We start from the raw sequence: 26,678 nt of genomic DNA, 5'->3' as shown, positions 1-26,678 counted from the left end.
ACTTCAAAAGCTTGTCCGATGTGCTATGAAGGGGACCTTATGGGCGCCTCTTTCCGTTCGGATTCCGGTACTCTGTTCATTACTCCAGAGAGGGCAGGGTGAGAAGAGTTTCTATTCAGTCTCGTGGCTGGGCGTCATCGAGAGCTGTTGGCTACAAGATTGCTCCTGGCTCGGGGTATGAATAACAGTCGACGATATCGAATGTGGGTCTTTCGGGTCGGGAAGAGGAGGGTGGGTGAGGATACGCGAAGGAGCCTCCTTGCAACCTCGAGATCTTTTTCGTCCAGGATTCGGGTCAGGGTGGGGAGACAGATGGAGTCGAGGGGGACCTAGCATTTCCGAGCTACACGGCCAGTGAAGCGTTGCTGGAAAGATTCGAGTGACGCCACGGTCTCCAGACCTCCGACCCGTACGGAAGGTATGAGAGAACGGGGGCCTGATACGCTCGTACGTGATATATAGGTGCATGAGGAGACTTACAGGCGAATGCACGAAGAACGAAGTTGGCGGTCTACTAGTCCTGGCAGCGCCAACGACTTTTTGGCTTTTCAAGATCGCGTTTAAGGGCGCCGTATTCATAGCGCGTAGAAGGAGCGGCGCTCCGCGAAGAGACTGGGAACACCCTCAAATCTGATCGAGAGCGTGCACGAATCACCGTCTCAGGGAGCTGAGTTCGTGGCTCTGAAGTCAGTGACCTTGGTAAGAGCGGTGAGCAGTGCGATCAGGGCTTTGCGATCTCACGAATTCCGCGGCAATCGTTTCTCCCCCAGACCACACAGTATACGGAAGGAATCCGGAGCATTTGGAATCATCCCTACTACCTAGGTGATGGCTTCATCAAAACCGAGTTCGGGTCCCTGATGGCCATCTCGGACCAGGCGTGAGCTCCCTCCTTCCTCGAAGCGAAAGTTATGACGAAGAGGCTCAAGCGGGTCAGTTGACCGCCGGCTCCGTTTGAAAGTCATCCAGTCGATGCATTCATGCTGCGCATATGGATGAATCAGGAGATTCCTCTCCCCGTCGTCGGAGGGCGACCTGGGATCTTAGACTACAGACCGTGATAGTAGCCCAAAGGGAATCGTTCGATTCGGCCAATATTGCTTCCTACTCTGGATTCGACTGACCACATGGGACCTTATCAGCGTCAGGAAATGATGGATTCGACACAATGTTTCTCAATGCAATTAGGGAGGCGTGCCTCTTTTATTTCATTTTGAAAGAGTAAGGTCAGAAGCGTCGGACGATCAATTTCCCTACGATGAATCGGAGCGCTCGACGACGGTGGTCAGGAGGCGCGTGTATGCATTCTTCAGGAAATGAGATAACTGTTCAGAGACCTCCTGGTCGACTTGTCTTTCGAAATCCGCGTACCTAAGAAGACGAAAAGGGGATTAGATCTTCCGGTACCGAATAGAGACGACTTGTCGGAATCTGTGGTATTGTTCATAGAAGCAAACCTGTGAGAGTCGACGGGAAGTTCTCCCTGGACGATCTTGGTAGTAAGATCGAAATCGGGAGGGTCGATGACTCTGACACTGACTTTTCCATTGAGTTTCTCGATTTCGATCAGCCCGAGGACTTCGGGACCAGTTTGGGTTTCTGCCGTGATAGTTCCCAACTCGCGACCCATGATCTCCTGGAATTTCGAACCTTGCTCATTCGAAACGGATCTGATCGAGAGCGATTTCTGCGGGAGTTCGATAACTCATCCAGTCAATTTACCTCGACAAAAGCCCTCATTGTGAGCTTGATGTTCGCCAGCGAGACATAACACCAGACCCTCTGCATTTTCGTCCCCTCAGTGTTCACGCGCGCGAAGTTACAACGGCCCGCCGTGGAAATGCTGCCCAGGCCCTCGAAGGAACCTTCATGGAACCTCGCGACGACATGGGGCTTCGTGCCTGTGAATAGTTCGTCGAAATCCATCGATTTAAGCTATCCCTCCATGATATTCCGGCCAATCTACCCCCGAATTGATTCCAATCATCCAATACACTCACCAGTGGCCTCGAGGTGGACCTGGAAATTATGCGCTGGGACGGGGTCCAGATCCTGTCTTCGAGCCTGCGGGAAAGGGCTCGTCAGTGAGGTCATTCCATGGGAAAATCAGCTGATAGTCTCCATGCATACTACTCCTACAGTTGCTGCTCGCAATCTCTCCAACTCGTGCCGTCGAAACCTACCTGGACGCTCATCTCCTCCAGAATCCCATCCATGTAGGCCTTTGCATCAAAAGTGGGGACCGCTTGACAGATGGAGGCTAGAGCCACCAGGGCGGCTACTTTCAAGAAGGTTCGTGCCATCGCTGAGGAAGTTTCCGATCTGCAAGATATGACGATCCATTAAGACCGAGCTCTTCATCTTACGAGGAAGTCGAGAGTTCGCGAACAAGAGTGATGAAGGGGAGGAGAGTTGCGAGGTTGCCCCGCAGTTTCACTCACTGCTGAGTCGAATCTTTTCTATTTCCGCTTCCGATGAAAGGTCTGATTCGGGGCCGGCTCTTTATAGTGTCTACAGGATGACCGGATTAAGATCTACCCGGGGATTAAGAGCCCATCGCCCCGGAGGGCTGAGTCCAGCCCTTTCTTAATCTCCATGGGAGGGAGCACAGGCTGCGTTTTCGTGATAAGACTCGATCTGTCTTTGAGTCTCTCCGAGCACTGTTCGAAGCTTAGATGTTACATATCCTGAGATTTCGGAAGCTCAACGCCGAATCTTTACCATGCGTTGAGACATGGATAAACTCGGTGTTTCTTATCGCTCTTTGGATTCCGAGTGAATGGGGGCAAAGGTATCGAGCTTTCACAAGCATGACGCCAGACTGGTCTGGGTCTCATCTGTCCTTATGGAATTTTACATCGATTTGACGTTTGAACGTCCGTGAGGAGGTTGCGGGTGTGCCATGATTAGGACTGGGACCATGGGCTCCTGGGATTGAATCCAACAGGTTTTCGGAGGACCATGAAACGACGCCGCTGCGCTGTAGAGGAATGAAATGGACCACAGAACTCTTTTGGGAGCTGGAGTCGAACTTTGCGGAGGCGAAGCCGACGACGTTTGCAAGCAGGCATGATTAAGCTAATATTGAGGGAGAGATACCCGGGGTTTACCCGCAGAGTCCTGGGATGTACGACAAGAAACTCACAGCAAATTGGAAACGAATGCGAAATTGTGTCCTCGTGGGAATGAGTAGATAATTCCGGCAGATAGCGGGATTTTCAATCGGGAGGAGCATTGGCGCTCGCAGCCGTGGGTCGCGTCGCCGCGTCCGCTCCCCTTCGTTGAGCCCGACTTCACTCTTCTCCCGACGGCGCAAACCTGAGAGCTGTCCTTGTGGCGTCGATTGGAGGCAAAACTAAATCGATGCAATGAATCTAGCGGCCGAGTCGACAGGAAATAGACTCTGAATTCAGGGATTCAAAGCAGTGTTGATGTCGAACATGAGAACGAGAGTCCCGTTCTCCTCAGTGTCGCGGGTGGCTTCATTATGTCGACGAAGATTCTATTTTTGCTCTACGAAGGCTGGTTCTCGGCCATGGCCAAGTGCGATTCCTCCCTCAGAGAATAGCGGGGTGCTGTTGCGGGATTTTAATCGAGAATTCCATGCAGCTCAAGAACGCGCTGCATGTGGAGGGAATCGGAGGGAGCGTTTTTGCTTCCATCTATAGGGCGACGGCCAAGGTCAGCACGAGCCCTCAAATGGCACATGATGGCTAAATTCGCCACCCCGTAACGAGCTCTTTTACGCTTAGTCAACTCACGAGGAGATTGGAAACTTTTATTTAATAGAGACACTCCAATAGGAGCTCAGCTCTCCAATATCAGCCCCTCCCCTCGGTTATCGCTCGGCGCCTTGCAGGGGCGTACATGCAGGAGGGACGAGGGGGCTATAGCCCCTATCAGATGATGCCTTCGTAGTGCTATGGTATTGGAGCGAATCGCCATATCGGATTCCAGTCACATACGGGCTCTTCCCCAAGAGAAATCCTGCGTACGCCACTGGAGTCTTGACATACCTTTATCTTTTTCTCTCTCCGTGGTCAGTCTCGAGGGCCCCCGTGCGGGCATTACATGTGACGAGAAGTCCATGCGGAGCGGAGCAAAAACACGAAATATTTACATTGCATATTCACTGACCATGTTTTTGTTCGTGGCTCGATCATCAGGATTCCGAAGTTCGAGACATAACCGCAGCATCGCACCGCTTTGTACGTTAGTATATTATTTGTATTCTCCTGCGTATCCGAGCGGACTCAGGTCAGTTCCACTCCATTCCTCGTTTCCTGCTTTTGCCGAATCTCAAATCATCTGTACGGAATTCGGAAGCCCCAGCCAGATAGTCGTCGTAGCCTTGAAATTCCATTACCCCTGACGCCACTACACAGACCATTGAGGGCGAGTGAATTGGACAAATAGCGGATTATGGTCTCACACCTACAGGACGACTCGTTACTTAGCTTCGAGGTCGTAAGAATCAATAAGATCAAGTATCTCGCATCGCTTCTATTTCTATGGCTCCGCTCAAGATTCCGATCGGCGGATTTGGGACTTCCGGTGGCTCTTGAGAGCTGGCTGCCAATCTCGACGGAGATCCCTGACGTATGCAACAGCGAAGCAGATATTTCCAGTTAGTCGTGATTTATTGATTTCCGTCCGTCGCCTGTTGCCTGATTTTGCTTCCTCGTTATGAGCCGAGATTCAGCATGAACCTGAGGTCTAGGGCATGTTATAGCGGCTGGCGACTCTATTGAAAGCGCCCCTGTATTGCTCGGTGATGATCGATGTAATTTGCAGTCCCGTCTTGTCGTTGACTTGTTTCAAGAAGTCACTGGTGCTGGAAGAGGAGCTGAGTCGGGTGAGTTTGGACGTCCTAGCTTCTTCGAAGGTCGACGCCTCAAACATCTTCGTAAAGGAGCCCGAGAATCATCTTGTGAAGATCTATGCTCTGGGATCATAACTCCGGCGATTTCCGAACTTCTTATCCCGAGCATTCCCACACCTGATTCTCTCGCTGTTATGGCTCTGCCATTGGAGCTCTAAAAATTCTCAGGTCGAGGTTCATTCGTGCGAGAGCTCTGCCGAAAGAGGGTCGCCCCAGACCGTTTGTGCAGCCGATTCCGCCTCAGACCTGACCGGATAACGGAAATTTCTGTCTTCCCTCGCCTGCCTCTGCCGTCCTAGCCGCCCTATTGATGTGGAATCAGGAGATGTGCCGCTCCAATCATGATATGGTGGAGCTCCGATAGCAGAGATTAGTGTCATTCATCGCTCTGAAAATTTGCAGCTCTCCGCGGGTTCTGAGACTGAGTATGCTTCTCGAAATCCCGCGGAGATCTTGAAGCTCGGGAACCTAAGATTTAGATATACTGGGGGAAGGGGCGAAGAGTTGAGGGGGACTGATTCCAGCGCAAGAACAATCCTGCTCAGTTCTAAGCCTTTCGATAGCGGCTCACGGGGGAAGTTTCATTGAGGATATTAAAAGTGAGAGAACTTGTAGCGCTCCCGAGATTCCTGCGGGAATATTCCTCGGCATGTGTTAGCTCAGGCGAAGTATCAGTCTGTTCTGAGGGAAACTCTCGGAAGCCACATCTCTCAGGGCCGATGTAGGGATTCTGCAGTCGTAAAAGTCCTCTCCCTCAGAGCTGATGATGAGGAGGAGAACATTCTGCACAGAATACTAGTGTAGAGGCTCCTCATTCGCCTCAACACAATAGAGTGATCTGAAAGAAGCCATCATCGGAGTCTAGGACTGTCCCCTGGGTATGACCGCGCGGCGTCTTCGAGCGAGACCCGGGTCACCGCAAAAAGATTTTCGCCTCGAAAGTTTGAGTTTTATGCCCGGAGGTATCCTGATTCTCGCTCCTCAAAGACAAAGATAGTCGGCGGTATTCCGCGTGAGCGAAGCGCTCGCCATCTGTATGCTTCGGCGGTTGGCCGAAGCCGAACTTCCTATGGATTCATCGTTATGCTTCGAGAGATAAACTTCAAAACGGAATGAGTTTTTCGGAGTCAGAGCCATGACCGATGCTGAATGGAGTGCATGGGATTCACTCGATTCCCTGGTGGGAGATGGATCCGGCATGAAACAAGGTAATGAGAAGATGTACCCAAATGAATACATACATTCGATCTGAGCTGTATTATTTGTGATAAGAAAGTTTTCGCTGAGAAACACTTGTAAGTGATTATAAACGACAAGGTCATCCAAACGCGGCGAACAATCTCTTTGTACATGAGTCTGGAAATTGATGGTCCCGGAGCGACAGACTCAGATTTCACCCATTCCATAAGGATCCATGTTACCGGGGACTTTAAGCAGCTCCACTGCGCTTTCTTGAACTTTCACGAGGAACTGGGCAAGGTCATCCTTCGAGAACTCATTGTACAAACAGCTGTCTTCATGTGCGATGAGATTCGCGATCGCCATCGACTCGGCGTAGCGTCCTGTGCCGTGCAGCACAGTTTGCAAGAGCGAGGTTACCTGCGAGACACAATAATGATTCGACCTGATGAGGAACCATGATGAACGCAATTCTTATCGCGAAGTTGATGATCCGGAAGAATTCGGAAAGAATCAACTAGAGTGAGCAATCACCTGCGGGATGCAGATACGACGGAGCGCCTGAAGTTCCTTCCGACGACGGGACTCAAACTCGAGGCTAGCATCCATCTCGATGTCATCGTCAACGATTTCGTCGCTAGGATCGCACATCCAGCCCCCGTCGGGATAATTGAGTATACACTTGAGATGGCGTGAGGCTCTGTCGCACAAGCCTCCCAAAGTAGCTTTCCAAGTCTCCATCTTAGAAGCCAGAGCTCGTTTCGCGAATTCATTGGAGAGCTGGGGGGGAGAACAGAAAAGAATTATTGGGTTCTCGAATTGATTCGCGCTCTGGCCCTCAAGACCCTGGGTATGCTTCGAGCGCCTTATAAGACTTACCGCGCCTCGCGCCGATGAAGCGTCCGTGTTCGCAGCGACGCTCTCCACCGGTCTCTCTCTGTGATAGTGTTGGAACCACTCATTGAATGACTGCAAGGCCTCCAGATATTCCTGCGGGAGGTGAAATTCGTGTCAGAACACGTATCAGGATTTCACGAGTTTTCCAAGCTCCAAGAGCAAGCTCAATCGATTCCACCAGCCTACTGACCTGAGCACACAAGTACTCTTTCAGACACTTCTTGTACTCGCCAGTTTTGGCCTCGACGTCGTCGACAGGCGTACGTGTCGGATAACCCATGTTTTCGTCTCCGTCAGAATCCGGCTGAAATAATATATTTGATTTTTATTACCTAAATACTAGCGTTTTCTCACAGCTCGACAAAGATTCCGAGTCGGGTAGATGCGCTGGATGAGAGCCGCCCTACCTGAATCATCCCCCCGACGGACATCACCGAATCATCCCTCGCGGAGGTCATCGAATCCCTCTCGGTCTGGACGGCCATGGCGGCTAGTTCTCGTACGCTATCCTGTGGCACCAGGGCGATTATGCTCCGTGCCACGGACGGTCTCTGCTTCATGATCGCGTTTCTGAGAGCCGAGTTCACGTATTTCATGCCCAACAGGGAGTGGCCCGGCTCTGGAAGAGGAACGCGAATCGACAATATCAGTATCTGCTCCTGCGAGGGAACTTGAATACGAGTGTGGGCGATTCCTGTCTGAAAATGAATACTCACGCGCGAAGAGCCACTTTAATGCATCATTCTTCTCGAGATCTTCCCCAGTCACTTCGTCACGTGCTTCGGCATTGTCATTCCCGCAGTGTATGGCATCGTATACGAATTTCATGATGTATTTGAAAATGGCTATATCCTGCCTTTGAGCCGCCAGGATTATGTCCAAGCGCTCTTTCTCGGTCAAATCTTGCAGAACAGTCAATAACCTCAGATAGCACGTTTCCCGAAGAACATCGGGGAGGTGCAAAACATATTTGGGGACTATATCAAAAATCTCTTCATCGATCAATCTCTGTACATAGAATGCCACTGGGGAACGGAGAAGAAGGGGCGATTAGAGAACGCAAAAATCAGGACTCGAAATTATGTCTGAGGCGAATTACAAGGAATAGGGTGCTCACCAATCAAATCGATCTTCTCGACGCTTTGTTGTAGGTTCCTGCTGTACTTGAGGAACAGGGCCAAGTTCGCCATGAGTCTCAAGTGATGACCCGGTAGACTCCCGTGATTTTCGACATCAGAGATCTCAACGCAAAAATTATACATAAAATCTATGAGACCGTCGACATCTTGAAGCATCAGGAACTTGTGGATTTGACGGAAGAAATCCTGCCCTTCGAGCTCGACCCGGGCTTCAAGACCACTGAGGAGATGAGCAAAAAGTCAATCGAATACAAAACAAAGCGAAATCCATTCCCGGTCCTGGTCGTTCCGGAAGGGACAAACTTCCTCCCTCGGATGAGAATTCTTTCATTTTGAATCACCTGAGAATCTGCTGGAGTGTCTCGTTCTCCTTAGGATAGTCATCTGGGAGCGGTCCCAGATCAGCTCCGCGAGCATTCCGGAGATGAAGCTCGATGGCAACGTCTACCAGTGTTTTCAAGTGAGCCCAAAGTTGATCTTCCCAAGTAGGGCACATCGGGAGCAACATTTCGAGGTTCCCGCAGAGGGCCGCGTAGATGGCTCTCTCAGGCACACTGACGCGCTCGTCGTTCAACTTCTTCCAAACGACGATTTTCCACACGTCTCGGTATGGATTGCCCTCATCAGGTAAAAGAGCGCCGCTATCGTCTGCAAAGCAAAGCTCTCAATGTCAGGGCCTAGAAGATGGATCTGACGGAATCTTTTCGCTCGATTCGCAACGTAATTCCTGTTAGTGTATTCCCGATTCACCGGTATCCGTAGAGAGCGGGAGCTTCTTTCGCGCAGCCAACCAACCTCTTATATTCCCTCGGAAGGCCATCCAGCCTTGCATTCCCGCGGCCAGCATGAAATAGCCTTGTCCCATGGCTAGTTTCTGAGCTTTGGGGAAGTTTCCAGCCCGGACGAGTTCAAATACACATCTGAAGAGCCTTTGCTCGTCTTCTACGTCCTGGTCATGGAAGGCCCGATTTTGTCGTAGAGGAGCATCCGGATCGAGCTCCGTGATCGAGCCAGGTGATCCTTTGCCTTTTGCCAGACCCTGTCTCGTTGCCTCGTACATTCCGCCGCTCTCCCTTGAATCAGAAAATTAGTTTTGATTCCGTCGTGAACACCTTCGCGTCGAGGAGAGGCTGATACGCTGTGGGAATGGCATGCGATGTCGAGGATCAGGCCACCGCAACCCGCGGAAATTCAGTAGCGCTCTCGACATGCCTAGCCTGTGGGTAGCACCGATAGCTCTCGACGACGGGACGACCAATTCTTACTTGAACGCGTGCAGGGAGGCCGTATTGGAGGAACATTTCTCCTCTTCGTATCTTTTCTCGAGCCAATCCACGAGAGTCTGAGCCATCCTGAACGCACATGAAGAATCGAAAAGATCCTCGATTTCTTCTGCGTCAGACGCAGGAAGCCGCATGTGGTAATCTACATCTATATCGGTATCTCCACCCTGCGGAGACGTAAGGACGATTTAGATCTCAACGGTCAAGCGTGGTTCGGTCCCTCCCGGGGGTAATAGAGCCGCTCATACGGAATGAGAATGAACCGGAAGTCCTCATCGCACCTGTGCCGCGTTCAACAGAGCCCAAGCCAAAGTCCAGGTGTATTTCTCTTTGTGGAAAAATTTGTTCAGGTCTCGTATCTCCGGAGCTCTGCCTTGGAGCTTATCCTCAACTTCTGCGCTAAGCTTGGAGTAGCGCTCGATGAGGGGTATGGGGTCGATCAGGAAAGACTCGTTCCTGCCCATCGCGTACTGGGCGTCGCAGAATTCTCTGTGGGCCTCTAATTTGATCGAGAAACAGAAAGATCGACCATTAGGCAATCATCAGCCGAAACCGGGGGAAATATCACTCCCATAAGTGGTTGATGAGCTTATGGGTCAATTTAGGAAAGAAATCTCAACGTAGTCGGGATGAATTCACAAGCTCGGTACCTCGGGATGCCGGGGCCTGCTTATCCTTGATCGAAGTGTTAAGCGTTTGGGCAGTGCTCTCCAAAGCGGCCAGATTCACGGTGTATTCTGCAAATGGGGTCCCAATTAGCGCACTCGCTCTCCCTTAGGAAATATATGAGCATTCATGTATGTATCTTTGATAAGTATGATATCGTGGATCGGATATCCCTCGAGATTTTCTTGTGGTGAACAGCGAGAACATGCTGATAATTACCGCTAATGGAATTGTCGATGGGCCCGCGATTTGTTCGCGATGACGTCGGTGTTGTCGGGAATAACGTCGAATATACCGACCTTTCATGATCGGGTGTCTGGGCGCGTCTATTCTGCCGCGGTGTTCTGGAATCGAGACCCAAGATTCTGAATGAGCTCTGACATTGAGCGAGCAAGATCCCTTGCTACCTGTTGAGTCCAATTGATAGGAACAGAGCCCTCACGCTCGGAGATTCCCTCAATTCCACGAGGTCGATGAACGGAGGGGGCCGCCTTCCCTTCCACGAATTCCGCGGAAATCTCTATTCGGAAGCTTCAAGTCGCTCGAGGTCGACTCGTTGAGAGTTGCCGGGCTAGTTCCAGGCGGCTCCCTCCTGGCCATACCGGCTCTATCATCTCAGAACCACAGTCCTCAGGCACTCAGGAGCAGGGAAGACGCACTCGAAAATACAGTGTTCCCGATACAGAGGAATGAATGTCCTCTTGGAATTTCTGGGACCACGGTTTCTCGAAGTTTTCGATTGTTAGTAGCGATCATTAGGTCCTGAAACTTACGAAGAAATCATCCTCGTCGATGTGAGATCTCTCTGTGAGATCTGATGACAAACGAGACAGGCCGACACCGCTCCAATGAGCTGGATGCCGCGAAGAAATGACCGATACTTGGGCGCCGGCAGAAGAATGGAAACTTCGATTCTATGTCAGCAGCAGAAGTATCAACATTCCGCGCTCCTTGCAGCAGCCGGCGGTTCTACTGCCATCTCGAGGTTCTGTTCAAAAAACCCACGATAATAAACAAGCGATGATGAAGTGATCCCAAAACGTCGAGGTAGCGCTCCGGAGGACTTGCAGATTCGTATCTATTAATCTTGGCGAGGCTTCCTCGACTCAACCTCACGGATTGGATAAGTGTCCATTACGCTCCTACGAACCGCACGGCAGATCGACGGGTAGCCGCGGAGTTCGTCGAGGAAGGGTCGTCGATCGATCGGGTGTGGGAACTGTCGTCGTCTTGTCGTCTCTGTTTTGACGGTTTGTTGATGGCGCCAAACTGCTCCGCGACCCGCGACGACAACCACCTGAGCGGGACGACAGCAATTCGCAGAACTCGAGCGTTTATAGAAAACTGCGACTCGCAAGCAACGCATTTCGTTGGGAGCATGAACAGCTGATACCATCATGTTCGTCCAGGATCTGAAGACAGAGTTCTACGATGTCCTAGTGAATCAGCGAGTCTTAGTTTTGTGTGGTGCAGATGTCGACGCTTTGGTTTCATGTAAAATCCTGCAATATCTTTTCCAATGCGATAATATCCTCTACACTTTGGTTCCTGTCACTCGGAAGCAGGACATAACCGAAGCTCTCGAGAAGCACGGTGAGACCGGACGCTATGTCGTTCTGCTCAACTGCGGAGGGACATTCGACATACTCGAGGACTGCAAACCCGAGAACGAAAACTTGGTGTTCTTCATTGCCGATGCGCATCGACCTTTCAACGTGTACAATGTCTATAACAACTCCCAAGTGAGAATTCTGAGCCCGACTGAGAACGAGAACATCCCGGGATTTGAGGATGTTTTCCGCGACGACATGGACTCCGACGCAGAAGAAGAGGAGGAAGAAGGAAGGGACCTCGATGAAATTCTCGAACGAAAACGACAGAAACGCGCTTGGATCGAAAACAGGAACCGACTGCTCTTCGATTATACGCAGTTCAACTACTTCGGCAAGGCGACCTCCTTGACAATGTTCGAGCTCTGCTGGAAAATGTCCCGCGACTCGACAGTAATCCTCTGGTATGCGATCATTGGTCTCAGTGATCAGCTCGTACATCGGCGCATCGAGTCGGATAAATACGTGACCGAATGCGGTCTCCTCCAGGGACACATGACGCGACATGATCAACTATACGACCAGAACTCCTCAGAGTCGAATGTGAACTCACTCAAGTTATCTTTCGACAAGGAATTGAATCTCATCTTCCTCAAACACTGGACTCTCCTAGAGAGCATGCGACACACTCAACACTTCGCCTGTCGTTTCAAGATGTGGACCGTCAGAGGGCAGAAGAAAATTTATGAGTTCCTCGCGGAGCTCGGCGTTCCATTGAGTCAGTGCAAGCAAATATTCGCATCGATGGACATCACTTTCAGGAGTTCAATCAAAGAATGGATTTTCAAATTGGCCGATAAGTACTCATTGGACGAAATCGGAGCGTTTTGTTTCTCGGCGAATTTGGGCTACAAACACAAATTCAATGCATTGGACGTTGCCACAGCCGTGAACACCATCTTGGATCAAGGTTTGTGACTTAGATAACACCGCACTTGATCAAATCGATTTTTCCGCGCATCTCGATGTCGGATTTCTTCAACATTCTTAGACAAGAGATATATTTTCGATCCGTTAGGTGACTTCTTCAAGGCTCTGGATGCACTTTCGTGGTCGCGAATCGAGATCCTCGAAAAGGGTATCGAGGCATCGAAGACGAAATTGATCTCAATTTTCCAACAAGTCCAAACCTTCCTCGAAACGCGGCAGATCGCTTCAACGGGTCGTTATCTTTACGCAGTTCTCCAAGAGAGCACTCCGAACTCGAAACTCTTCGGAAAACCTGGGGCTCTCGAAGACCTTGCTCATTTCCTCCAAGCTGCGTACGTTGCTCGCAAGTCGAGAGATTCCCCGCTCTTCCCGATGGTCGTCGCGGCACCGTCGGTCACCTTCCCGGGCTACAGTCTCGTGATCGGCATACCACCTCAAGCCGAGACATCGTCGCGCAATCTCTTCGCTCAAGTCTTCAATCAGGCCGCGGTACACTGTAGCAGTGCCATCCAGAAAGACGCGTACCTACAAGAAAATTTGATATTGGTCCAATCTGAACATTCGAGACAGTTCTTCGAAGCTATTTACGATCTGCTATGCTCGGTAGATGGTCGTGATTGAAGGAAACGAGATGATAGAAACAAATTAAATCAGAGCTCATTAGTAGGTCTCCTGGCCGGCATATTTGTCCCAAACCGCGGAGTCTCGGTCCTTTTTATCGCAGACTGGTACGTCATCGAATCTTCGTGCATCAACATGTAAATAAAATCATTTATTTGCGGGGAAGTGATAGATTGTAGTCCACGAAAATCTTGTACTGAGTCTTTGTGACGTTTGCTCATGGTCCGTACCAGTCCCGTGTATGAGGAACCCCCCGCATTCCACAGACTCCATGAGACTGGGGAAACCTGCCTCTCATAGACTCTAAGGGGAAAGCTCCTTCGTTGGCAGGTTCCTCAAACGCAGGACTCTAGGATATTTTCATTCATATCAATCCGGTCAGGTAGCGTATCCACCTCGGGGTGTATGGGGCTCTACCCCCCCCAGGACATTTTTCGTTATGGTAAAGTTTAGGAGTGGGTCGCCATTTTTGATTCCTAGCCTCATACAAACTGGATTCCAGCCCCCTCCCGGTCGGATACAGATCAAGAGTGAGATCCACGAAGGAACTAGCACGATAAATGTACTAATGTAACTTCTCACGCTCTGGGACGGTCTCAAAGTGGATATACTATTCTTCCCGCGCACAGATCCCGTAGGAAAGATAGAAGCTCTCTAAATCGGAAGACCCTCGTGACGCCGCGGGCTAAGGCTTTGCGGGTTCCTCGGGAGTAACTGGGTCTGGCTTTCAAGGCGAACTCGTTCACCCTCGTTATTTCCGTACGGCGAATATCCAGGTCCCGCTCGAGTGATAGAGTCGTGACAACGTTGAAAGTCGTCACGAAAAGATCGTGCATCAGCGTACCCAGAGTGAAGTTGACCAGGAGCACGCAGCACCTCATAAGGGAGAACATGACGTAATAAATAAATAGGGTGGGTAGAAGGAAAACAACGATCGTCAGGATGATCGGTCCCAAAATCACAGGATCAGAGTCTGTCAGAGTATCGACCCTCTGCCGCAGGGGATTGAATTTCAGACCGCGGAAAATTCTCAGGAGTGCGAATAGAGCGCTCAACCACAGCGCGTAAATTTTACACATGTAACCGTAGAAACAGTAGACGTGAACCGTCGATAGCGTTATGATGTCGCAGACCAGCGCACATTGGACCGTCAGCGGAACGAAGCCGACTCGTGTGACAGCGTTCGTCAGCGTGCGCAAAGACGGCAACATCACCTCGACGTAGACGTCCCACATATTTACGTGGATAGTGAAGAAATTCGCCAGAGCGTGGTTCACTTGTGGATTCAATTTCAGACCCAACGGCGTCCCTTTGCGAAGCCATTCGACAATTGTGCGTGCTTTTGGAACCGCTTCTTCAACGGCTGTCGGCCACCATTCGCAAACGTTATGACCGAAACACGCCCCCAACAATGTGTCCAGTAGGAGAACCAGCAATAAACTCTTCGTGAACGTCAGTCTTTTCAAAATCAAAGATAATTTCACTAGAGCTGAATGATGTTCCAAGTATGTAGCGGTTCCTCTGCCTACGGGCCCCGGTTCCGGCTCGGGAAAGCCTTGGGTGCCAGACGGGGGTTCCGGTTGGCCGACAAGCTGCTCGAAAAGAGTGCCGTCCTCGACGATGAACAGCTGATCGCAAGGGAACGACCTCGAGAACTTCCTCACTTCGAGAGTGCGCGAATCGATCGTGAAGTCGTAGGATTTGTATCGTTCTGCTCTGTAGCTTTCGACACCCACGAACGAAGACGGGTCCTTCTGTCTGGGCTTCTTGTCTATAGTGTCCACGGAGAGATTCCGACCGTCGTACGTCGGTTTCGCCAGGAGGAAAGCCTCACAGTCCGGGGATCCGATGATATCCAGAACGTCGCGGGAGATCATCAAGAGCTGCAGGGAAAAGTACTCGTCGTTGAAAGATGGAGATAATCAGGGGAAAAGACCCAATGACCGTTGGAAGTTCCAGCTGACTCTTAGAGTCAGATGATGCGCAAAATGCACCAAGATTTTCGCGGGGAAACTCCCGCGGACCAAACATTGGGAACAAATCCCGGAACATCGCTAAGGTTGGGGACAGCTCCTCTCTTCCTGAGAATACTCACCATTTCGATTCAGCGTATGGCGAACGAATATGCCGAGACCATGAAGCGTGTGGAACAGAATATCCAGAGTGGCCCGAGCTCACGAGTCCGAGAGCTCATCGTAGGCCGAAAATTATCCGTAGAGACCGGGCACTCGTTTTTTTTCGCTGTAGACGCCACGCAGCATGATGCAAGCGTTCAACGCTTGGGCGAGGAACACTTGTTTCCAGACTGCATGAAGCCGGATAGCGGTTTGTCAGGTTTGTTTATATTTGCCAGTGGTCGATCAGCTGATTGTTTCCGTTCCGCAAGAGCTGTAGCAGCAATAGCGTCAGCGGCCCAACGACATCGTCGCGTCGGGAAAATTACGCCTGGAGAGAATCCTTCGATTGGACTCGATTTCAGAAACTTTGATCCAAGAGCTTCATATCGGCGAGCTTCTGCGCCGCTTGGATCGCGTTGGATTCGAAGGAACCGCGTAATGAGACATTGCCTCACTGAGTCGCGCGCGCCGATATTTGAATACGCCCGAAAAAGGGAGAGCGAAGCGAACAGCGGAAATCCCCGAACGCAGGGAAGATGCAAGATACCACACCTATCGATGTCTTTTGAGACATTATTGAGACAGGCAATATCGAGCAACGCACAATGGGTTGTCGAGCCCGCGCGACCTCGACTGACTGTGAGGTGTGAGGTGAGCCGCTTGTCGCCCTTCTCCGGCAGACGAGGGTTCTGTGTTCAAATCGGGGTATGCTTCCTTCTACGGGAACTTTTCGGAAGGCCGGAAGTCTCAAGGCGTGATCCTGACGAAGTTTGTGAAATCTTTCGGGAGCGTATATAGCGCCCCCGTCCGAGAGGAGGAGCCGCTGTGTTGTGGACCGCATATCCGACCATATGGGAACAGCCGGTCGTCAGCTCCGTGAGAAATGCCCAGAACTCGCGGAAAAGAGATGTAGCTGTCCATTACACTCGGACTTCATCGCTGGACTCGAGGAATAAAGATGCAAGCCCAATCGTCGGGGGGAATTCGGTGGTCTCCAGAGCTCCCGGGCATTGTCTGTTTAGAAGTCGTTCGCTTCTCGAAAGCGTAGTTCTTTCAGCTTCCGACGATCTCAAATAATGAATGCTACCAACTCAGAGAAGCTCGAGGAAAGGCTTCTGATCCCCTGTCGAACGACCGCATACGGGACGAATGCTCAAAACGAGCGCCACAAGAGCCCGTGAGCTGTCCTGATCCGGATTGAGGCCGGATCCAATCCTTCGTAAGGCCTTCCATCCAACTAACTATCGTGCGCAACGATTGCCGCACAAGATCGGCGGAAGCCTATCAGGTTAGACATCCACATTTGTTATCAATCGGCTCCCACGTCCCTGTCAATCGTAGCTTCCAGTACAATGCGAGTTCGCTTGTTTATCGAGAGAAAATCCATGTGAGAGAGCATTTCCCACGTACGTCCTTCTACTCCCCAAGCCAACTTGACTGCAGAGATGGAACATGAGCAAACAAAGTCTTCTATTCGAGAGCGGCTCACAGAGCAAGTTAAATAACTTTTTTCGCGCGGTGATATCCTTCGCAGGCGCCACCACCTCGTCCGGTGGCGCTCTCCTCTCTATCTCCAAAACCTCGTTGGATCTATAAGCCGATTACCTGGGACTATCCTGCAGTCCTCATCCAGTCTTGATAGTCTGATTCGTCGTACGACTCGTGACGGTGAGAAAATTCACAAAGAACCATTCGCCGCGACGAGCAGAAGAGCTCTCGATGGCATTTTTCGGAAGCGGTACGTTTGATCAGTGTTTCATTTTTTGAAAGATTGGCGATTCCTAGGTTTTTCTCTCATGCCCCTCCGAAGGTCATCATCCATCGCAAACCAAGAGGGTTTCCCGACAACTTCGTAGAATTATCGTTGCTCATGTTCTTCATCCATCGACAATCAACAAATCCAATAAACTAGACGGCGAGACTTCTAAAATAAATAATCGCTATCATTCCGGGCCCAAATGAGCCGCATCGTTCGACCGAGAACGGAGTCAGCGAGAGCGAATTTCACGGGAGAGTGCACCGACAGAGCGGAGTGTCGCTAAGAAATAATCTCTGCGCTCGTTTACACCCTTATGAATCGACACGCGTGATCGTTGGCCTGGGGGAAACTCAATGGAATCATACGGATTTTTCTTACAGCGCTCCAGTCAATAATCTCGAACTACGGCTTTCGGAGCGAAGAAAAGAACGATAAGACTTCTCGGGACTTCCATCCTACAATATCGTTGCGCAAATGCATCATGTGGTAAAGGAAGATAATTTCGCATTCATTGGAAGGTTGTTATGATTCGGAAATAAGTAAGTCCGCATGGGAGATCGTGTTCCGCAGAGGATCGACGCAGGATGAATCTCGCCTTGGCGTCGAGTCGTACGAGGAGTCCGTCTCGAAATCGAGTTTCGGGACTCCCGCCTGAACTCCGCGCTCGCGCTGAGCCCGCTCCTCAAAGAAAAACATCTCCAATGTCTCCACGCAGTAAATCAGAATCGAGAGTATCTCATTCAGTTAAGGCCGAACTAGCAGACCGGCGTCCATCCCAGTCGATAATCAAGAAAAATGAGGTGTTCCCAGATCTCGTTTTTTTCGGTTATCCAAAAGAATTTTCATAAACGTCGGATCGCGGATTTCTTTCTCTTCAATGTTCGCTTATCTCGAGTCCAGTCTCTTCGACGACGACGTCCAATCGTCATGTAAACCCATATCGACTCTCGAAGGCGGGAGGGCGACAGCGGACCAGACGATGCCGTCTCGGAAAGGCTCCGTCATAGTGCCCGGACTTGCCGATCAGAGATTTCTTTCGGGTCTGACTGGCATGGCGTCATATCGCTCGGACGACTTTAGAAGGTTCTATACATATGTGAAACGTGTGAGAATCTCTCCTCGCCTACCCACAATGGTTTATCGCTTGTTAGCCAATAAAAATGGGCGTGTGTGAGATCATATACGCCACATTTATTCGCAGTGCTTCGGGAAACGATGTCGCGCCAGTTAGGATGGGTGTGAGGCGGCGGGGGACGCAGGGGGAGGAGGAAGGTGTTGGGGCGCGAAAGTGAGCGATACGGGGGATCTGTGAACAAATAATGTGGATCTCATCATTTCGAGCGTGCAATGTGATAGCAGTTCGAGAGAAGCGGGGCCAGCTCGAGCAGTCGGATGAGGCTGTCGACAGACGGAGAGCAAACTTCAGCTAGGGGAATTGTCAATTGATTTTGACACGTGCCACAGGAGCAGCCTCTCTATGGAGGGTGTTATGAATTCAAATCCACTCTTTGATTCGTATCAAAACATTTTTCCATCGAAGCAGGCTTCTCTTCTCGACGATAAACGGTTTCGTCTCCGACGACCGAAGAGATCTTGAGACGCGAAGATTTCGTGACTCGCGAAAATCCTCAAGGTGCTTTCTTGGCTTCATGAGAGAGGTTCATCGCCCATGGAGCTTCGTTGCTGTGATCGAGCCCCGAGACTGTCTTCTCCAGCCCTGCTTAAGCTTTCCGAAGAGAATCCGGTCCCTGCACACTCTATTTTCTCTCTTCACTCAGCATTGAGCTCTCCGGAGGAGATCCCGTCAATGTCCAGGTCCCTAAAATAATCCGCGAAATTTTCAGCAAGGCTCTGCTTGGCGACTCCACATTTCCTCCGGAGTCTTCCTGATTCCGATCAGATTCGGGCCGCGAGCCTTCGTTGGACTCGATCAGCACTTTTTGAGAGAAATCGAATCGATCGAATTCGCGATCATCTGAAGCGAGCCCGCAGCGCGAAGAGTCCCTCCTATGCTCAATAGGTCAATGGTGGCCCCTCTTCCGAAGGGGTGGGGGCAGTGTCAAATCTTCACAGAGTTTCTTTCCTGGGTAAGCCAGTGGTTTTGCCTGAAGGATAAACCCATCCCTCCGTTTTCTCGGTCTGTTTTCAATTCGTCGCTCATGATGCTGCGAACGATGAATTACACACTTCGTCGAGCCTTGGCTAAGCGGAGGAATGTTGACGCGGCTCTATTGCGGACGAGTGTTCGTTCGAGATAAGAGTCTGGGAGGAGCCTGCCTCCCAGAGGAAGAGCGGGAGGGAATGCAGGAGGCGGGTCCTCTCTCGGAGCCCGAGCGTTCGGATCAGTTCACCACACTCTCGGACGTTCATTCTTACCAGTCTCCTGTTTTCCTCATGTTAAAAGTTGATGACATTCCGGGCCTATTCGACTCAGGTGGTGCGGCTCGTATGTTCAGGGCGAAAGCTTTGTGAAGGTGGACGAATTTCGATTCTCCAGGAAACTTTCGTTCAACGCTCGGGCGGAATTCAACAGTGCAATGTCGAAAGGAGAAGTTTCCGACTCTGAGTCGGAGAAGAACTTCTCCGAGTCCAGCTCTAATTACTGTCTCAGTGGCGACGAAACCTCCACCCACACCTCCAGCGTCACCGATCAGGCGAGCGACACCACTCCTATAAGGTCCGTAGAACTCACGAGCGTTACGATCGCCGTGATTTACTCTCCGACGTACAGTGTAGCGCGTTCTACTGTGAATCTATACGGCTTTCAGGAATTCTACTCAGACACCGTCGGGATACGCTCTGCCCGGGAGAACTCTGAGCTCCAGAGCCAGGACACCGCCCCGAATTCTGTCAGGACCCCCTGTCGGAGTCCACACCCGGAAATCCTCGGCGCCCAAACGGATGTTCACCAACAACCGCGAGCGATGGCGTCAGCAAAACGTGAATGGAGCCTTCGCAGAGCTGCGTCGATTGGTTCCAACGCACCCTGCGGACAAGAAGCTCTCCAAGAATGAGATACTGCGACTCGCCATTCGCTACATACGATTACTGATGAGCATCCTGGATTACCAGCAAGCCGTGGATCTACCCAGCAGTGACTCGCTGAAGAAGGTATCGGTGCTTTCCATGCGCGTTCAGTTTCTCTGCCGGAAGTGGATCCGGGTCTTTTTTCCCTCTCTCGAAATCCCTAGATTCTCGGAAATACTTGAAAAGTCGAAGAGTTTCGGCGTCAACGTACAGAAGCCTTGAAGACCCGCCCTGAGTACAGCCCTATTTCAGCGAACGAGCTCCGCGGAGCTCGGAGGCAGCTTCCACGGCTACTACGCCGGGAGCTGTTCGCCTACGATTTCATCTCCCACGATTTCTTCCTCTACGATAAGTTCTTCTACACCGTCTGTTCTCCCGATCACAGCCAGTCAGAGACCTGTGACGGGCCATATCCCGGCTGGCTCCGCGGTGAACGCTCCCATCAAGAGGGAGCTCCTTCCCCCGAATTCCCCCACGTTAACCTCTACAACGAGCAACGCGGAGTCGTCAACCTGAATGCGCCGAATCGTTCCGATCTTCGATCTCGATACTCTCGGTTGCGGAATCGAGCGACTGCGGCAGCGTCAGACGATATTGGTGGTTCAGACTGCGGAGAGCGAGACAGGTCTTGGATACATCAAGGTGGAAACCGGAGGGACGATCCCCCGTCAGTAGGATACCTGTTTGAATTCTAGCTATTGGAGGAGGAAATCTCGCCGGGCAGAGTGTAATGTGAGTGTTGTGCTAGTCTGGAAATTTCGGAGATCGGAAATTCCAGGAATGGGATATCCATGGTTCCGCATGCGGAAACTCGCGAGAATGAGCTTTTCACTCTGAATAAATCCAGTCATCATTTAAAACTTCTGACACAGATCGAAAATGGGTCCTCTGTTGCAACGTTAGCGATGCAAGCACTCGCGAAACACCAGCGACGACGGGTCTGAGGGACGTCATGATCTGGTTCCTTCTCCGATTCGGTCATGAAACTCAATGCGAATCTCTGAGCCGTCTCTGGTCGAGCGATGATCCCACCCACACCGCGTTCGGTGAACTCACTCGCCGTCTGGCGAAAGGGATCACTATAATCGGACCAATTTTGCCAGGCAGGAAGACATAGGTCGTACGATGGGTTCAAGGGACGGGTTCTCGCTCGAAGGCGTTTTGCGAGAGACAGGTTCATTTTCCCGTTTTGGTACTCTCCTAGATAGATCCTGTCTTACGAAAAATGTCTCGATGTTTCGAGTATTTTCGCGGCGCTCGCCACCGCGCCTCCAAGGACGCTCGGGAATTCTATCGAACTCATACCCCCATAGAACTTCTCGTGCAGAACTTAATAAGGCGATCTCCTGAACTAGATCGAATCGCGATAACGAGCTGATCTAGATCTGTCTTACCGCCGTAGTCGACTTCGACGAAAACACCGAAGCTTACATTGGAAGTTTCTTCGAGGGTGAGGAGATCTGACCGAAAACTGCCAAGTTTTTCGTAAACGAGGGATGATAGGCCTCGTTCCCACCGCCTAGTCTGAGAAATATAGAGATGAAGTCGAGTTATTTTCTTCGGATTCCGAGCACCCAGTCGGATGAGAGTTCGAAGTCGAGAGTACCGAATCTTTTCGAGCGCTCAGAAGTGTCGCCCGTCTCATCCGCGTGGCCCATCGGTATTTGGTTCGCCGACGAGTCGGAGCGAAAGGCAAGGCTCTCATTATCGGACAACACTATCAAGAAACCATAGGGAATCGACTGATTCACCGGACTCCAATCTCTTCCCCTTTTGAGTAGGTACTGTGTCTGGGTAAGAGATATCCGGGAGTCGGTTGGGCATCAAAGTCGGGGACCCGAACTATGCGCATTGGTCTGACGAAATCGGTTGAAATGTCCGCGGAAGCAAATATCCTTGTCTCATGGATGTTCATCGAGGGGATCGCTGGGCACGCCATGCACCGAAGAGTAATATATTTCCTATATTTGCATGATGCAAGCTCCCTTGACTCCGGGAGGCCATTCAGCCTGGTGTGGCCGTATAATAATTCAGGGAGCAACCTCGAAGGGGATCCGATTCTCGTGCCGTGCTTGTGAGCTGAAGAATTCAGCTCATGACCGAGCATTGCCGCCGGGATCTCAATTACGAGTCACGAGCATGGGACGTCGGCGTCCGCGGCCCGACAGAAACCGTCGATGATTGAAAATCGCCCGGCTTGCCTCTGTACTCCGCCCACAGGTCCTGATAAGGTAGAGATGTTCTCAATGCGGGATCCTCTCGGCTCTACATCTTCGAGCTCACCGGAACGTCGATCAGGTTCGAGAATGCCGCATTATCTTTTCGGAAATCGTCACCAGCGCCAACGACTAATCGTTCGCTGAATCTGTCGTATTCGGGGTGGGTCTCTCTCTTCGGTTTCGTTGGCCATACGTTGTTGCGGTCTCGCAGGGACTGAAGGCACTGTGGAGCTTCCGTGAGCTTCACGACGCGCCCATCCCTTCTTATTATTCTTCTGACAGCATTCTCGTTCCTATTGATGGAATATTCAAGATGGGCTATTCAAGATACATCATGATCTCCGCAATCCGAAAGTGCGATGTTGCTCACGAGATCATGGAATTCTCATCACTGATTGCGTACCGCCCTAATCGATATCACGACTTGAAGAGCCCGGGACTCATAAATCGCCAACATTACGAGGCTCGAGGAAGATGTGAGATCAAGCTTCACCCATGTGGAATCGGGAGCATTCGAATCGAGCGAGATTGCGCTTGTCCCCATAACGGGAGGGACTTCCGAAACACCCCCCGGCGGACGACGACACAGTATGTATGAGTCTCAGAAAGATTTTCGTGGAAGCCTGACCTCAGAATCGAACTCGACGCATGCTTCGCCGACTGCCTCGCAAAACGCCCTCGTCTGCGGCTCCGATGCCGGCCGAGTTTCACTGAGCCACGTTGTTCGAGCGTCGGTAAGCGACTGAAGCACCTGATCGGCGAGGTCAGGACTCCTTCACCAAACCCGCCGCAGCAGGATCGATGAAAGCGACGAGCGATTCTCTGGGCAGATTTCAATTCTCGCAATCGGACTGTATCGTTCCTAAAGAACACACGATACAAGGGTGGCGAGCGGCCGCCCTCCTTGGATCTGCCCATCCTAAGTCTCCACCGTCTATCCCAGCGGTTCTCAACCTGGGTTCCGCGAACCCCTGCTCGGCTGCTCAGACTTTTATTCATTTTATCAAATTGGGATGAGTATTCTAAGCTCTAATGCATGCAGGATACTTCATGCGATCTCGGTCGAAGGTTTTGAGGTGATTAAGGGGAAAAGGAAAGATAGAGTCCGAAACCAATAATAAGGATTCCGCGGAACCCCACCAGGGTTCCGCAGGGCAAAAAAGGTTGAGAACCCCTGGTCTATCCTGCCGCGGCAGGGGGCAAACGTGTGTCTCACACTCTTTTCAAGCTCACAATCGTGAGGGCACATCACGCTCCGCTACGGAGCATCACGGCCCGCTACGTCACATCACACATGAAAACCCGCCACGACAACTACGCCAGCGTGGTGAAAGTCCCAGGACATTGCCTGCTCAAGATTTCGTCCTCAATCCTTAGCATTACAGGAATCCATATGAAGATCTCCGCCCGCCAATTTGTGTTTGATCCCGGACGGGTCCGTACCGCTCGGCCCGGCTCCGTCTTTGACCAATGCAGTGGTGCCCGCGGGACATTTTTTTCGCGGTCCAGATCTCACGCCGGAAATCCCTCGAGAGCCGAAACCTTGAGCAGAAGTTATTTGCGCGGTGTCGACTCGATTCATCCTAAACTGCGGGACACGCCGAAGGAGAATCAACCGAGACGTAGACTTCGGATAATTAGAATCGATCCTAGAAACTCCCGAGTCCCCGAGAACGATGGGGATGAGAAGGATTTCATCCTCCGCGATTGCGAACGAGAGATAATTTGTGAATCGACGTTTTCTACTTCATGAGAATAAATTGAGGAGTCTTCGATGTGTAACCCTGAGGAGACCCTGGGAAAAGGAAATAATCCCATCGGTTGTCCATCTCTTCAGGGGAAACTTAGGATGGCAAGGCAAGAATGAAAATTAGCAGACATCCCGTAGGCTAAGCGGGTATCGGGACTTCTGGGTTTCGTCGGGCCACAGTTCCGATTCCCGATTCGAAAATTGGCGCGCAAGGGTGCTCCTCCGAGCGCCAATCGCTCTGCCTCTCGGCTACGGAGCTCAGCTGATCGAACTGCCGCAACAGCATGCTTATCATAATTGATCGGAAAGTGAACAAACGCTCGTCTTAGTGAAGCAGGTTGGCTATCCAAGAAGTTGGTGATTGAAGGGAAACGAAGCAAATATCGAGTGTGAGCTCTAGTGCGGTTTTCCCTCGTTGACTCTCCGGTTTCGTACTGAGGGAATGTCAGGCACCGAAGATCTTTACGAGTACGATGCAAACTGGCCGCCATCTGACGCGAGGAGAGTGAGTACTCTAAGCTGTCTCCTAGGACATCGATGACATTTGTGAGAATTCGATTTTTTTTTTGTCTTGACTCGAAGTCACAAAAAAACCCATCCATCTGCAGACATTCGATGTTTTCACACGGAGGGAAGACACGCTCATCGTGGAGTATCTCATTCAGAATAAGCAATTCAATCGCCTCGGGGGCAATGAGGTCTGGCGAATCATGTCCCGCTCGAGAAAGGTGAGCCATCCGAGTTGAACGTGGTGCAATGTGACTATGATGACTGATGCGCCGATGACATGGTCCCGGTGGCCAGAGAGGAATCCCGGTCTTTCGCCACCGCGTGAGGAGCGACGCAATTCTGATGGGCTGATTTTCGATTGGCTCAAATAAGAATTCAAGGATTTATTGCTATTCCCCCTAGTTCAACCCCGCCGGCCGATCTTTCCACGGACTCCGAGAACGGTTTCATAAACACATAATTCACCGTATAGGCTCCTACAGTCGAGTCACGCCACAAATTAAGGCGCGTTTCCTGAAGCAAAATCCGAACGCTCTGCAAAGCATAAAGTGAGTTTACGCGATGACCGAGAAAGCGCTTCGGAGCATGCAGTCCAAGGCGTGAAGAATACGGCGGTTGACGCTCTCGGGAAGAGTTTATTCAAACAAACGGAAAGATGGCTGCCGGCCGCGCTGAGATTGGTGGCGGTGCGACGGTGTTCGATATCACTCTCGCACAGATCTCTCTCCGATATTTGGAGCTCCCCTATTCTGGATCTGTCGACGCGCTCTCGATAGCACTCCCGACCGGCCCCATGTGGATGCGGAACGTTCTGAGCTCCTTAGTATCTTCATCGATCACGCAATTAATGTTCCAGTTCTATGAAATCCACAAAAGAACTCCAGCAGGATCTGCAAGCGCCGTATAGCGGTGAGAGTGGGGATGAAGCTGTCAGCGAAAACGTCCCGGACAATCCAGGGATGGCCGAGAGATTGCGCGCACTGGGTCAAGTCGTCGAAGCAGTCAAATCAAGAGGACCCTGTCCTAATGCTCCTCTCATACCGGCTACAGAATTGGTAATCCATCGAGCTCCTTTCATCTTCCGTCGGATCTTTCCAAACTGTTTTGATCCACTTCGAAGTCTTATGTGATGAATGATGGTTAATCTCGAGTATTCTGGTATTACGAAGGGAGCATTCTTGCTTTTGGGAGAGGATATTCATGTCTTTTGAGCGGTCCTCATATTGCCAGTTCCTCACAGACAGGTCTCGAAGTCGCGCTCGTGGGAAGTCACGACGAACCGCACATCACGCCCGCCGCCACAGAGGCGTCTCGAGACAGCTCCCATCTTTTCTCCAGTGAGTCGCCGGACAAATCCTCCGCAGAAGCTTCTTTTCGGAAGAACCGGAATGTGAGTGAACCGAGACCGATCCTATCCGCCAGATGCATCGGTTCAGCTCGGGCATCTATCTAATTCGACTCTTCTCCGAACAGAGAAGCACGGCGGTAATCAGAAGTTTTCGATCCTTACGGTTTTGCTTCGAGTGAGTACGAAGAGATCGCCTCAGAAATCATAGCAGAAATTGATTCTCTCTGGCTCTTTGTTCACACGTCATCGCGAGAGACAATTGAACCTAAAGAGCTGCATTTCCTATTCCACAGCGAATGCATCGTCTTCAATTTCGAAGAGCTGGAATCCATCGACGAGCACGCTGGAGTCCGGTACACCTTGCAGCTGCTCCAGAGCTCTCTCCAGAAAACCCTCCAAGACCACTCTCTTAAGTTAACGAGAAAATCTTTCTCTTGCTCGAGACCTACGTGCGACGGTGAGTCCACGCAGAACTCCTCAGTTATGAAAATCATCGTATCTCGATGCGACGTCATGACTCATGACCCTCTCTATCGAACGGCCGCAGGAACCGAGGAGTACTTCGCGCTATGGTGTGAACTCGAATCATACTTCACGAAAGTGGAAAGATATCAGCTGCGGTGAGCATTCATGGATGAATCCCCTCGGATACAGCTCGACCCGCTAGTTTTCCGCAGCTGCTCACGACAAGTGATTGGGATGTGGTGATCTCAAGTCGCCCTCCATTTCAGATTCGGTGAC

The 26,678-nt window shown here is 51.1% G+C and overlaps 5 protein-coding genes across 5 annotated transcripts; 2 read left to right on the top strand and 3 right to left on the bottom strand.

Annotated features, from left to right (window-relative positions):
• Window positions 1-1,168: 1,168 nt before the first annotated feature.
• LOC100906538 (uncharacterized) lies at window positions 1,169-2,472 on the bottom strand. Its single transcript, XM_003739316.2, has 6 exons — window positions 2,442-2,472; window positions 2,184-2,322; window positions 2,001-2,064; window positions 1,723-1,901; window positions 1,458-1,636; window positions 1,169-1,371 (listed from the first exon to the last, which is right to left on the bottom strand). The coding sequence occupies exons 2-6, from the start codon at window positions 2,301-2,303 to the stop codon at window positions 1,254-1,256; spliced, it is 660 nt and encodes a 219-aa protein (XP_003739364.1). The 5' UTR covers window positions 2,304-2,322; window positions 2,442-2,472; the 3' UTR covers window positions 1,169-1,253.
• Window positions 2,473-6,120: 3,648 nt separating this feature from the next.
• Nup107 (nuclear pore complex protein Nup107) lies at window positions 6,121-10,899 on the bottom strand. The gene is made up of 14 exons (XM_003739349.2): window positions 10,820-10,899; window positions 10,266-10,390; window positions 10,031-10,117; window positions 9,662-9,879; window positions 9,363-9,547; window positions 8,893-9,170; window positions 8,439-8,745; window positions 8,076-8,317; window positions 7,675-7,983; window positions 7,366-7,577; window positions 7,149-7,262; window positions 6,941-7,051; window positions 6,596-6,841; window positions 6,121-6,481 (listed from the first exon to the last, which is right to left on the bottom strand). Exons 1-14 carry the CDS (start codon window positions 10,828-10,830, stop codon window positions 6,269-6,271), a joined length of 2,658 nt encoding a protein of 885 aa, XP_003739397.1. The 5' UTR covers window positions 10,831-10,899; the 3' UTR covers window positions 6,121-6,268.
• A 431-nt stretch (window positions 10,900-11,330) lies between these two features.
• Window positions 11,331-13,344, top strand: Cdc45 (cell division cycle protein 45). The gene is made up of 2 exons (XM_018642069.1): window positions 11,331-12,566; window positions 12,675-13,344. Exons 1-2 carry the CDS (start codon window positions 11,444-11,446, stop codon window positions 13,205-13,207), a joined length of 1,656 nt encoding a protein of 551 aa, XP_018497585.1. The 5' UTR covers window positions 11,331-11,443; the 3' UTR covers window positions 13,208-13,344.
• A 459-nt stretch (window positions 13,345-13,803) lies between these two features.
• Window positions 13,804-15,529, bottom strand: PIG-Q (phosphatidylinositol glycan anchor biosynthesis class Q). The gene is made up of 2 exons (XM_003739348.2): window positions 15,303-15,529; window positions 13,804-15,090 (listed from the first exon to the last, which is right to left on the bottom strand). Exons 1-2 carry the CDS (start codon window positions 15,303-15,305, stop codon window positions 13,804-13,806), a joined length of 1,290 nt encoding a protein of 429 aa, XP_003739396.2. The 5' UTR covers window positions 15,306-15,529.
• A 4,033-nt stretch (window positions 15,530-19,562) lies between these two features.
• On the top strand, window positions 19,563-20,332 carry LOC100899114 (T-cell acute lymphocytic leukemia protein 1). The gene is made up of 2 exons (XM_003739347.1): window positions 19,563-19,760; window positions 19,852-20,332. Exons 1-2 carry the CDS (start codon window positions 19,621-19,623, stop codon window positions 20,330-20,332), a joined length of 621 nt encoding a protein of 206 aa, XP_003739395.1. The 5' UTR covers window positions 19,563-19,620.
• Window positions 20,333-26,678: the final 6,346 nt, after the last annotated feature.

Source organism: Galendromus occidentalis, unplaced genomic scaffold, assembly GCF_000255335.2.
Source record: "Galendromus occidentalis unplaced genomic scaffold, Mocc_1.1 scf7180000076500, whole genome shotgun sequence".
In the NCBI taxonomy this organism is placed as follows: domain Eukaryota; kingdom Metazoa; phylum Arthropoda; class Arachnida; order Mesostigmata; family Phytoseiidae; genus Galendromus; species Galendromus occidentalis.
This window is presented reverse-complemented; position numbering and strand designations above follow the sequence as displayed.